The 12,214-nt window shown below is 44.8% G+C and overlaps 1 protein-coding gene across 1 annotated transcript; it reads left to right on the forward strand.

Moving 5' to 3' along the window:
• Positions 1 to 6,270: 6,270 nt before the first annotated feature.
• Positions 6,271 to 11,227, forward strand: LOC147340489 (germ cell-less protein-like 1). The gene has a single exon (XM_086387596.1). The coding sequence runs from the start codon at positions 9,294 to 9,296 to the stop codon at positions 10,797 to 10,799; it is 1,506 nt and encodes a 501-aa protein (XP_086243722.1). The 5' UTR covers positions 6,271 to 9,293; the 3' UTR covers positions 10,800 to 11,227.
• Positions 11,228 to 12,214: the final 987 nt, after the last annotated feature.

Genomic DNA, 12,214 nt, shown 5'->3' on the forward strand with positions numbered 1-12,214 from the left:
TTTGGAATGTGAAGAATTTGGGTCTAATCTTCTGTGGCCCATACAGCATCTGACCTGGTGGTCAGGCCATCATCTCAAACTCATTGTCCAAAACTCAACCTTTGCTTTCTTTCTCCCATTCCACGATCATGAATATCTATTTTCAATATATTTTATGGTTGGTCTTTTACTGTTCATATTGTTAATATCTCCACCAGTATACTAGCCCTCTTCTCAGTCGCTAGGCCTTGAAATCGCTGGTTGAAAGGATACAAAATAAATGTCTTTGTAAACTGAAACTTACATTAGAAATAATAGCATGTGGGGTTATTGTAAATACATTTAGATACAAATACGTAAATACATAAATCAAATACATTTGAGTCTTCTGCTTTGCTTTGCCATCAGGTTTAACGTGATATGATATTTCGATGCCTCCCAGCTTGAGACCAGCAGGAACACATTTGTAGTTGAACAATTTGAGTTTATTATTCTTTGCAGTGAAGGAGAACATACACGGTGAAGGAACTGTGGGCCACACAAGTACGTGGGTGATAGAAAAGGGATGTTAAGAGATTTGGGCTTGGGACTTCCCTGCTGGTCCGGTGGATGAGCCTTTGCCTTCCAAAGTAGGTGGTGTGGGTTCGCTCCCTGGTTGGGGAAACTAAGGTCCCACATGTCTTGTGGCCAAAAACCAAAACATAAAAGAAAACAAACAAACAAACAAAAAAACAGAAGCAATATGGTAACAAATTGAATAAAGACTAAATAAAGGGACCACCTCAAGAAAAAAATTAAAGAAAAAATGAGGTGGGCTTGTTTTAGGTGATTTGGGTGAATTTTTAAAGAAGCAGAGCTCTGATCTGGATTGGATACTGTCAGGAAGACAGGGAATTCCTATGACAGTATCTTAATAAACCTTTTGTATAGAGAGAATAGATTAGAGTGAGGTTAAAGCTACAATTGCTGAAAACAAACAAAGAAACAAAGCAAAGGGGAAAACAAAACCCCCAAACTAGCAGTCACTCATACTAGCTAGGAGAGGGATATACAGTGATTTGTACAGTGATTTTGCTTTTGTCTGTGCTAAGGAACAAAAAAATCATGAAGTGGCCTTTGTTTTGTCTCACTTTATCATGATCTCAGAGTGCCAAGATCTCATGATCTCACCTGAAGTTGGCATTCCCTGAGATTTTTTTCAATGTCTAATGGGAGAATAACATGTCCTAACCTGAATGTCAAGAGATATTTTTTAGTACCCCCTTCTGGCCACAAGCCATTAACCCATGTTATCTAGATTATCAACATTGCTCTGATTTTGATGATCAGGAATTTGTTTAGAGAATGTAGTCTGTAGTAGGACATGGATTGGTCTCTCCTGCTCCTTTTGCAGTAGAATGCATCATTGAATACTCTGGTGTGACACGGGCTGTGCAATAGCATTTAAGACTCCAGACAGGATGCATTGGCCAACTGCAAAACAAGTAATCAAACGAAACACAATGATTATTAGTCCTTGAAACAGGACTTGAAGTCAAGGGCTTGGATTATAAAAACCAGGCAACGAATCCAGCTGGGTTCACCTTTGAGCACCACATGACTTTTGTTAGAATCAAAGACAAGTTTTGGACCACCCTTGCTAGTTATGATTTTCCCTAATGTGAGAATAGCAAGTCACAAAGCCTATATGAATAGGGAGTCAGTTATTCTTCGTGTGTGTGTGTGTGAGAGAGAGAGAGAGAGAGAGAGTCGCTCAGTCATGTCTGACTCTTTGCAACCCCATGGACTATAGCCCAGGAGGCTCCTCTGTCCATGGTATTCTTCAGGCAAGAATACTGGAGTGGGTTGCCATTCCCTTCTCCAGGGGATCTTCCCGACCCAGGGACCGAACCCGGGTCTCCTGCATTGCAGGCAGATTCTTTACCATCTGAGCCACCAGAGAAGCCCTTCCTGGTGAGTTTTTAAAAGAAATTGGTTTGACTGTTACTGGATAATCCCCTCTCTCTAACCCCTCCCCCCTCCCCCACCCGTTTCTGGGAAACAAGATCTGCTGGAATGTTTAGTTTAACATATCACAGAGTCTCAACAATTATCCTGAACACACAAGATAAGTTAGCGTATGCCATATGGGTGTTATATAAGATGTTACATAACAAATAGTACCTCATTGTGGCACGGCCTCTATCAGGAGAATAAGCATCATTTGTTACAACTAGAGACAGCCGATTTTGTGTTCCTCAAGGTAAGTGATGTATTTAGCAGAACTTCCCTCGTGTGGCTCAGCTGGTAAAGAATCCACGTGCGGTGGAGGAGACCTGGGTTCGATCCCTGGGTTGGGAAGATCCCCTGGAGAAGGGAAAGGCTACCCAGTCCAGTATTCCGGCCTGGAGAATTCCACGGACTGTATAGTCCATGGGGTCGCAAACAGTCGAACACGACTGAGTGACTTTCACTTTCAACCAGTTTCACAAAGCAGGCTGACTATCATGAACAAATGGAATATCTTGAGCAAATTTGACTCTCAGGGTCAGGGTGGCTCCAATAATGGAGCCTACTCTTGATTGAGTGGGACTCACCGACAGGGCGCAGGAATGGCCGAGAGGAGCTACCCCGCGTCTCAGGTAAGGGGCGGTGGCCGGGAGGAGCAATCCCAAGCCCGAGGCCAGGGGCGGCGGCCGGGAGGACCGACCCCACATCCAAGGAGCCGTGGCTGCCTGGGCGCAGGAGGCCTAGAGGAGCTATCCCACGTTGAAGGTCAGGAAGGGCGGCGGTGAGGAGATACCCCTCGTCCAAGGTAAGGAACGGCGGCTGGGCTTTGCTGGAGCAGCCGTGAAGAGATAACCCACGCCCAAGGTAAGAGAAGCCCAAGTAAGACGGTAGGTGGTGCAAGAGGGCATCAGAGGGCAGACACACTGAAACTGTACTCACAGAAAACTAGTCAATCTAATCACACTAGGACAACAGCCTTGTCTAACTCAATGAAACTAAGCCTTTCCCATGGGACAACCCAAGATGGGTGGGTCATGGTGGAGAGGTCTGACAGAACGTGGTCCACTGGAGAAGGGAATGGCAAACCACTTCAGTATTCTTGCCTTGACAACCCCATGAGCAGTATGAAAAGGCAAGAGGAGAGGATACTGAAAGAGGAACTCCCCAGGTCAGTAGGTGCCCAATATGCTACTGGAGATCAGTGGAGAAATAACTCCAGAAAGAATGAAGGAATGGAGCCAAAGCAAAAACAATACCCAGCTGTGGATGTGACTGGTGATAGAAGCAAGGTCCGATGCTGTCAAGAGCAATATTGCATAGGAAGCTGGAATGTCAGGTCCATGAATCAAGGCAAATTGGACGTAGTCAAACAAGAGATGGCAAGAGTGAATGTCGACATTCTTGGAATCAGCGAACTCAAATGGACTGGAATGGGTGAATTTAACTCAGGTGACCATTATATCTACTACTGTGGGCAGGAATCACTCAGAAGAAATGGAGTAGCCATCATGGTCAGCAAAAGAGTCTGAAATGCAGTACTTGGATGCAATCTCAAAAACGACAGAATGATCTCTGTTCGTTTCCAAGGCAAACCATTCAATATCACAGTAATCCAAGTCTATGGCCCAACCAGTAAGGCTGAAGAAGCTGAAGTTGAACGGTTCTGTGAAGACCTACCAGGCCTTTTAGAACTAACACCCAAAAAGATGTCCTTTTCATTATAGGGGACTGAATGCAAAAGTAGGAAATCAAGAAACACCTGGAGTAACAGGCAAATTTGGCCTTGGAATACGGAATGAAGCAGGGCAAAGACTAATAGAGTTTTGCCAAGAAAATGCACTGGTCATAACAAATACCCTCTTCCAATAACACAAGAGAAGACTCTACACATGGACATCAACAGATGGTCCACACCAAAATCAGACTGATTATATTCTTTGCAGCCAAAGATGGAGAAGCTCTACACAGTCAGCAAAAACAAGACCAGGAGCTGACTGTGGCTCAGATCATGAACTCCTTATTGCCAAAATCAGACTTTAATTGAAGAAAGTAGGGAAAACCTCTAGACCATTCAGGTATGACCTAAATCAAATCCCTTATGATTATACAGTGGAAGTGAGAAACAGATTTAAGGGCCTAGATCTGATAGATAAGAGTGCCTGATGAACTATGGAATGAGGTTCGTGACATTGTACAGGAGACAGGGATCAAACCATCCCCATGGAAAAGAAATGCAAAAAAGCAAAATGGCTGTCTGGGGAGGCCTAACAAATAGCTGTGAAAAGAAGAGAAGGGAAAAGCAAAGGAGAAAAGCAAAGATATAAGCATCTGAATGCAGAGTTCCAAAGAATAGCAAGAAGAGATAAGAAAGCCTTCCTCAGCGATCAATGCAAAGAAATAGAGGAAAACAACAGAATGGGAAAGAGTAGAGATCTCTTCAAGAAAACAAGAGATACCAAGGGAACATTTCATGCAAAGATGGGCTCGAGAAAGGACAGAAATGGTATGGGCCTAACAGAAGCAGAAGATATTCAGGAGAGGTGGCAAGTACACACGGAAGAACTGTACAAAAAAGATCTTCACGAGCCAGATAATCACGATGGTGTGATCACTGACCTAGAGCCAGACATCCTGGAATGTGAAGCCAAGTGGGCCTTAGAAAGCATCACTACGAACAAAGCTAGTGGAGGTGATGGAACTCCAGTGGGGCTATTTCAAATCCTGAAAGATGATGCTGTGAAAGTGCTGGGCTCAATATGCCAGCAGATTTGGAAAACTCAGCAGTGGCCACAGGACTGGAAAAGGTCAGTTTTCATTCCAATCCCAAAGAAAGACAATGCCAAAGAATGCTCAAACTACCACACAAGTGCACTCATCTCACATGCTAGTAAAGTAATGCTCAACACTCTCTAAGCCAGGCTTCAGCAATACGTAAACCGTGAACTTCCAGATGTTCAAGCTGGTTTTAGAAAAGGCAGAGGAACCAGAGATCAAATTGCCAACATCCGCTGGATCATGGAAAAAGCAAGAGAGTTCCAGAAAAACATCTATTTCTGCTTTATTGACTATGCCAAAACCTTTGGCTGTGTGGATCACAATAAACTGTGGAAAATTCGGAAAGAGATGGGAATAGCAGACCACCTGACCTGCCTCTGGAGAAATCTGTATGCAGGTCAGGAAGCAACAGTTCGAACTGGACATGGAACAACAGACTGGTTCCAAAGATGAAAAGGAGTACGTCAAGGCTGTATATTGCCACCCTGCTTATTTACCTTCTATGCAGAGTACATCATGAGAAACGCTGGACTGGAAGAACACAAGCTGGAATCAAGATTGCCGGGAGAAATATCAATAACCTCAGATATGTAGATGACACCACCCTTATGGCAGACAGTGAAGAGGAACTAAAAAGCCTCTTGACGAAAGAGAAAGTGGAGAGTGAAAAAGTTGGCTTAAAGCTCAACATTCAGAAAACGAAGATCATGGCGTCCGGTCCCATCGCTTCATGGGAAATCGATGGGGAAACAGTGGAACAGTGTCAGACTTTATCTTTTTGGGCTCCAAAATCACTGCAGATGGTGACTGAAGCCATGAAACTAAAAGACGCTTGCTCCTTGACAGGAAAGCTATGACCAACCTAGATAGCAGATTCAAAAGCAGAGATACTACTTTGCCAACAGAGGTTCGTCTAGTCAAGGCTATAGTTTTTCCTGTGGTCATGTATGGATGTGAGAGTTGGACTGTGAAGAAGGCTGAGTGCCGAAGAATTGATGCTTTTGAACTGTGGTGTTGGAGAAGCCTCTTGAGAGTCCATTGGACTGCAAGGAGATCCAACCAGTCCATTCTGAAGGAGATCAGCCCTGGGATTTCTTTGGAAGGAATGATGCTAAAGCTGAAACTCCAGTACTTTGGCCACCTCATGCGAAGAGTTGACTCATTGGAAAAGACTCTGAGGCTGGGAGGGATTGGGGGCAGGAGGAGAAGGGGACGACAGAGGATGAGATGGCTGGATGGCATCACTGACTCGATGGACGTGAGTCTGGGTGAACTCCGGGAGTTGGTGATGGACAAGGAGGCCTGGCGTGCTGCGATTCATGGGCTTACAAAGAGTTGGACACGACTGAGCGATTGATCTGATCTGATCTGATCTGAAAGTCATTTAGCAAATGAAATCAGATGACATGGATATGTCACTGGGCTATACTTAATAGAAGTTCTTGATTGAAGTTCTTCCTGATGATTCTACTATTACTTCTAACGATATTGTTTTCTATACTGCCTGCTTCAAGAAGTGTTGTTCCTTACATCATCAAGTGTGTGACTGAGCCACTGATATAATGATGGTGTGCAGCTCCATATGAAATCCATAAGTATAATGGTGTGACTCTGTATATAAGAAGCAACAAGACAGAATATTTTCCTGGACCAAGAGACTAGTAAGACAGGTGTGGTCCAGAGACTTTTGTTACTCACAGGGCCTAGTCCAGTAATAACACACTGAGTGGCCTATCAGTGAGATCTTTGACAGACCTGCGAATGAACCCTCCCAGCACCATGGAACAAGATGGTAATGAAATGCTCTGCAAACCATGGTCAAACTCATGGCCATAAAAGGGCCCTGCTCTGGCAACTGGCACTTGCTATCTGCCTCTACAAAGATTAACTCATGGACACTACAGCTGCTGACCTTCAACGTCCCCTGAAAGGAGTTCAGGGTGAAAATCAGAAATTAGGCACTCGCTCTGTGTTCTGGAAAAATGGACAAAACAGGCCTTTGGATAGTTAGAGATTTTCAGGTAAAGATTTTCTTGAGCCCAAATTCTTGCATCTTCTCATACCTAGAAAAGCACCTAAATTGTTAATGGGGACAACTATTTTGGCTTTTACAGTAATACCACAGTAAGAAGCCAAGGCCTACCTGGACAAACTTTGACAACTGGCTACCTCAAGCACCTGTCTACGCTGGGTTATAGACTCATTCACCTGAAAAGAAATTATAAGATTTATTTTGTCTGTTAAATTTCAGGTTTTCATTCTTTCAACTACTTCTAACTGGGTTTTTTATACCTACATTCAAAATGTATATGAATATGCCAGATGGCTCCATTCTTATAAATAGGGCAGCCCAAGTGTTGACTCTACCCAGACCAGGATCAAAGTTACTATCAAATGTAACCTGATTCTTGCAGGTTATTCTTGGACTGCTGATTACAGTAATTCATCTACTGATATTTGGTCTCTGCCTTTTAATCTACTTATCTAGTTTGTTCTTTCTAAAGGATACAATGGCTTCCCAGACAAAGTAACAGTGATGCAGAGATTCTGGCCACTCTTCAAAATGGACTCCCCTGATGTTCCACCATGGTTACAGATACAATCTTGGTTTACAAGCTCTCCTTTGTGAAAAACTATCTTGACTACAATCATTGTAATCATTCTGTTTTTTGCTGTTTGCTCCTTACATATATAACTGTGTATTTACTACTTGGGGCCCTTGGATCAGAAACCCTAAGTAAAAGGGTAAGGAGAATATGTTGCTTCAACCACTTAGGGTCAGTGCCCCTCACCTGCAGGAAGCAGTTACTGACAGATTTCTCTGCCCCTTTCCCCTCAGCAACAATATTCTCCTAAAATAAAAAGGGGGAAATGAGAGAGTTAACTTAGGCAGGTTGATAAGGAGTCAAAGCCTAAGGCCCCTTTAAGGAGGAGATAAACATTCTTTCTTTTTCACATTCTTTGCTATAGATATGTAGGCCTCGTAGGCAGCAGTATCTCTTATTCAAGGACATGTCTTTTTTTTTTTTTTTTTTTTTTAAGCTTTGGATATATGTTATGGGAGAAGGTCTGGGTAAAAACTTCCACAGCTGTAGCTCTGGGTTAACCTGTTCCTTCTGGCTAATCTCGTGCTGATGTCATCCCAGGAGGTATGTTACAGGAAAGGGTCTGGAAAAATTCTCGAAGTCTTGAGGTATCTTTTATCTAGTCTCAGCAGCTAGTTGAGAAGTGTATAACGCCTTGCTTAAAGTAGTGAGGTGGGTTCTCTCCTGCTCCCTTCTGACGTCTATGTCTGAAGCTTTTTCTGTCACTTTCACTTTAGATTAAATCTACACAATGCTCCAAGTGACTGAGACTGTCTTTGGTCCCGAGTTAAATCTTCTCCTTCGGAGACCATGAATCTGGAGGCACTGTTCACCATTCACCATTAGCTGTCACAACTCTAGAGTCAGTATTCATGTTTGTCTCATGCCAAGCACCACTCAACCTGAAGCATTATATAGACCTTCTTATCAACTTTCTATAGCCATCTAACAGAGAATATTTAAAATGTGACTTAAGGTTATCCTGTCCTATTCAAAGTGTGTAAACATTCTACTCACATGATTTGAATAGGGCAGAATCTTTGCGACCCCATGGACACTAGTTTGCAAGTCTCTGCTATTCATGGAATTTTTCAGGCATGAATACTGGAGTGGGTTGTCGTTTCCTCCTCGAGGAAGTCTTCCCAACCCATGCCTCATGCGTCTCCTGCATTGGCAGGCGGATTGTTTACCACTGGGAATGTTTGGGAAGCCCCAGACATTCTACTTAGGCAAGGTCAAATGACCTGAGAGACTTACCGTTTTCAAGGTTTTTTCCCTTGCATTGTACTTTCCTTATCATTGAAAGGTCCACACTCTCTCTACACCGTATACTTTGTTTAGCATATAACACTTGTCAGTATTTAATATTATTAATTTCCTCAAAAATCAAACTCCATCTCATTCATTCCTCATTTCTTTCAGTGTTTAAGTTTGTTACATGCTTAGCTGGTGTCTAAAATAGAGACAAAAGCAAAGACTGGGCACACATTGCCACTTTTATCACAGAAAATGTTTTGACAGCCGCAAATGATGGGATAACCTAAGAAAATAATTACAGAAATTAAGGTGCATAGAGCACAGAGCTGGAACCAAGACGTAATTATCCAAAAACAGGAGTGATCAGTAATTATTTCAAATGGGGAAGAGGAAATGATGTTCTTAAGATTCATGGGGAAAATTCATACACAAAGTCCTCTGTTCCACCATTATCCTACGAAGGGAGCCGCAGAGAAATCATCCCTGGAGGGAAAGATACACAGAGTGGAATTCCTGGTACAGAGTGCACTTATCCTGTGATGGGGAGTGGGAGGGGTAGGGGAAAGCCTCGTGGGTGTGGCTTTGCGTGGCGTCCAAGATGACGTCACAAACATCAGCCGTATCCAACGACACCGTGGGCTGAGCTAGTGCCAGTGGCGGCTGCGTCTGGTGAGGAAGCTTGCCCTCTGTACCGCTGAGGTAAAAGCCATGGGAGCAGTAAACAGTCAGATGCCCTCGAACAGAGTGGGGCATGCCCCAGAGGAGCCAGGTGCCCCTGAGGGGGAGGAGGAGGCCGAGGAGGTAGCAGTGGCAGTGATAGAGGAAGGGGAGGAGAGCGAAGAGGCCAGACCCACCACTAGCCAAGGGCGCCACAAGCGGAAGACAGGCCCAGAAGGGCAGCTCACAAAAGCGCCTCACAGGAAGCGAGCAAAAGACAGTTTAGAGTCCGTTTATAAGACACTTTTTCTGAGAGGAGAAGGGAGTGACGTGCAGATCCGTGCCCTGGGGAAGGAGTGGAACTTGCACAAGGTCTACTTGTGCCGGTCAGGATACTTTGCTAGCATGTTCAGTGGTGCGTGGCGTGAGACAACCATGGATACTGTAGAGTTGCAGATGCCTGATGAGAACATTGATTGTGAGGCACTGCACGAGGCTTTAGGTTCCCTGTACCGAAACTCTGTGCTCATCCCACCCGGTCGAGTGGTCCCCATGCTGGCCACAGCCAGCATGCTGCAGCTGGACAAGCTGATTCAGCAGTGCGGAGAGATAATGAAGGAGACGGTCAGTGATCAGACCGTGTGCAGCTACTACTGCTCTGCTGAGAGCTACGGACTCCAGAACATCAGGGCCATGTGTCTTCAGTGGCTGCTGGACAACCTGATGACCCAGCATAGTGAGGAGTTATTGAGAGAAGTTAGCCTGGATCTCATGAAAGAGGTCATTGCCTCTTCAGAGCTCTTCGTGATGGAGGTAGAGATGGATGTGTACACGACGCTGAAAAAGTGGATGTTCCTGCAGCTGCAGCCGACATGGAGAGGCCCCCGCAGAGACCTGCTGCCTGACGCCGACTCGTGGTTTGCCAGGTCCAGGCAGGAGTCAGAGGGCACCCCTTTCCTGGAGACCGAGCAGGGCAGAGCCTTCGTGCCAGCGTTCCAGCAGCTGCGGCTTGCCTACATGATCTGCGACCTGCCGTCAGCACGCATCATCGACCAGGATGCACTGATCCCTGCCACGTGGCTGACCCCAGTGTACAAAGAGCAGTGGCTTGCCCTCCTCCGGGCTGAGCAGACCAGAGACCTCGGGCCCGTGGATGTCTTCGTGTCCGACCTCCAGAGGACCAGCATGCGGTGCGGGGGCCAGCTCCTCAGGGATAAGCAGTGCAGCTGGCGGTGGGCAGGCTTCAACGTCGGCTGGGACTTGGTGGTGTGCTATGCCAACCGGCGCATCATTTTCAAGCGCAGCGCGCTGAACAAGTCCTGCGGTCTCGGGGTCAGCTTACTCTGGCAGAGAAAGGTCGCGTTCCGCTTGCGCCTGGCCTCCTTGGACAGGGCTGGAAGAGCCATTTTCCGGAAGGAGACAGAACTCCAGGTGCTTTCCCTGGGAAAGGATGAAGAGCTAGAGGTGGTGAATCTGGAGAACGAAGATGTGGTTTTCCCCATATATGTGACCTGTAATTTCCTGTACCTCCCCAGAGAGGGGCGTTTTCCTGAGTGAGGACTCCTGAAAACAAAATCTCAGAGAGGTGAGCAGCTCTTTTCCTGGGGTCAGGGACGACCAGCTTTGTCCAGATGCCAGCTCCTTCTGCGGGACCAACCGGACTTGCCCACCTCTGGTGGCCCACCTCTGTCAGAGTCTTTGTTGAACTGTAGCTCATAATACTTGAGATTGTTTACCTGAGCCTATGAAGAGGAGAAATTTTAAAGCCCTGCTCCCCCAACACCTTTAGACCTCATTTGTGCTGTTAAAGTGGCAACCTGTCCTCCTGGTTTACCATCCATCAATGCCCCCTCCCATCATTTCTGCAAAGTCAAAGACCAGTTGACTTTAGAGAGAACCTGTGAACCTACCTACTCTACTACTGTTGGGGAAACTCTTTTAAAATATGCATTTCCTTTAGCTTGATTAAAGGAATGTTAAAGAAACCGTTTGGTTTCTCTTTCAGTTCGCGTGTTTAGAGCCACTCTGCCCCACTCATTACCACTACTACCGCTAGCTTCCTTTGGATTGCTTCCCTTTCCCCATTCCCTGCCACTGAGCGTGTAGTACTTGGTTCCCATGATCTCTCACTCTGTGAACGCACCCAGGCTACACTGATGATCTTCTCTTTATTGGTTGTTCCTCAACATTCTTAGGTTAGTTGACTTCATATCGTATCTTGATGTTACTTTGGCTTTATTTTGACTTTCCTAGCATTTTAACCCTAGAAAGACGCCTCAAATCTTATACAACCCTATATTGGGGGTGGAGTGGAAGGCGGCAGATTGATGCTATGAGGACATCTGGGTACTAGACAGACTTTTTCTGTGGCATACAGCCATGAATTATTTATGCACCAGAATGCACTCTCTAAGCACGCTGATGGCCTTTGCCCTTCAGAAACATTTGACGTTGGAATTGTACGTGGAAAGACTCTTTCCCGCTTAAAAACAGGTCTGGTAACCTCTGGAAAGGAACGCTTTTGAATTATAATGGGAATTATTTGGCATCTGGAAGTGGCATCACGAGAAGTCCACACTAGTAATCAAAAGGGTAAGATAAAAAGTGTTTTTGTCACAAAAGGAGAAGCACACTAGTCACGATTTGAATTTGTTAGTTTCTGATTACTGTTAACTTACAAATTGTCACCATCCCATTCCCTCCATTGAGTCATTTTGAGGTCAAAGAATGGAAAACTCTATTTAAGAATCCATATAAATAATAAATACATGCTTGGAAAGAGTGTGATAAATTAATACAAGATGAACAAATTAAAAAAATAGTATACTCTATTGGTGTTTGGCAGATTCATGTTGATGTATGGCAAAACCAATACAATATTGTAAAGTAATTAGCCTCCAATTAAAATAAATAAATGTACATTTAAATTAAAAAAAAAAAAAAACAGTCACCAGATTTAAGGCTTTACTTAG

This window comes from Bos grunniens, chromosome X, assembly GCF_055505025.1.
Source record: "Bos grunniens cultivar Pamir isolate PY7600 chromosome X, Bosgru_T2T1.0, whole genome shotgun sequence".
Lineage (NCBI taxonomy): Eukaryota > Metazoa > Chordata > Mammalia > Artiodactyla > Bovidae > Bos > Bos grunniens.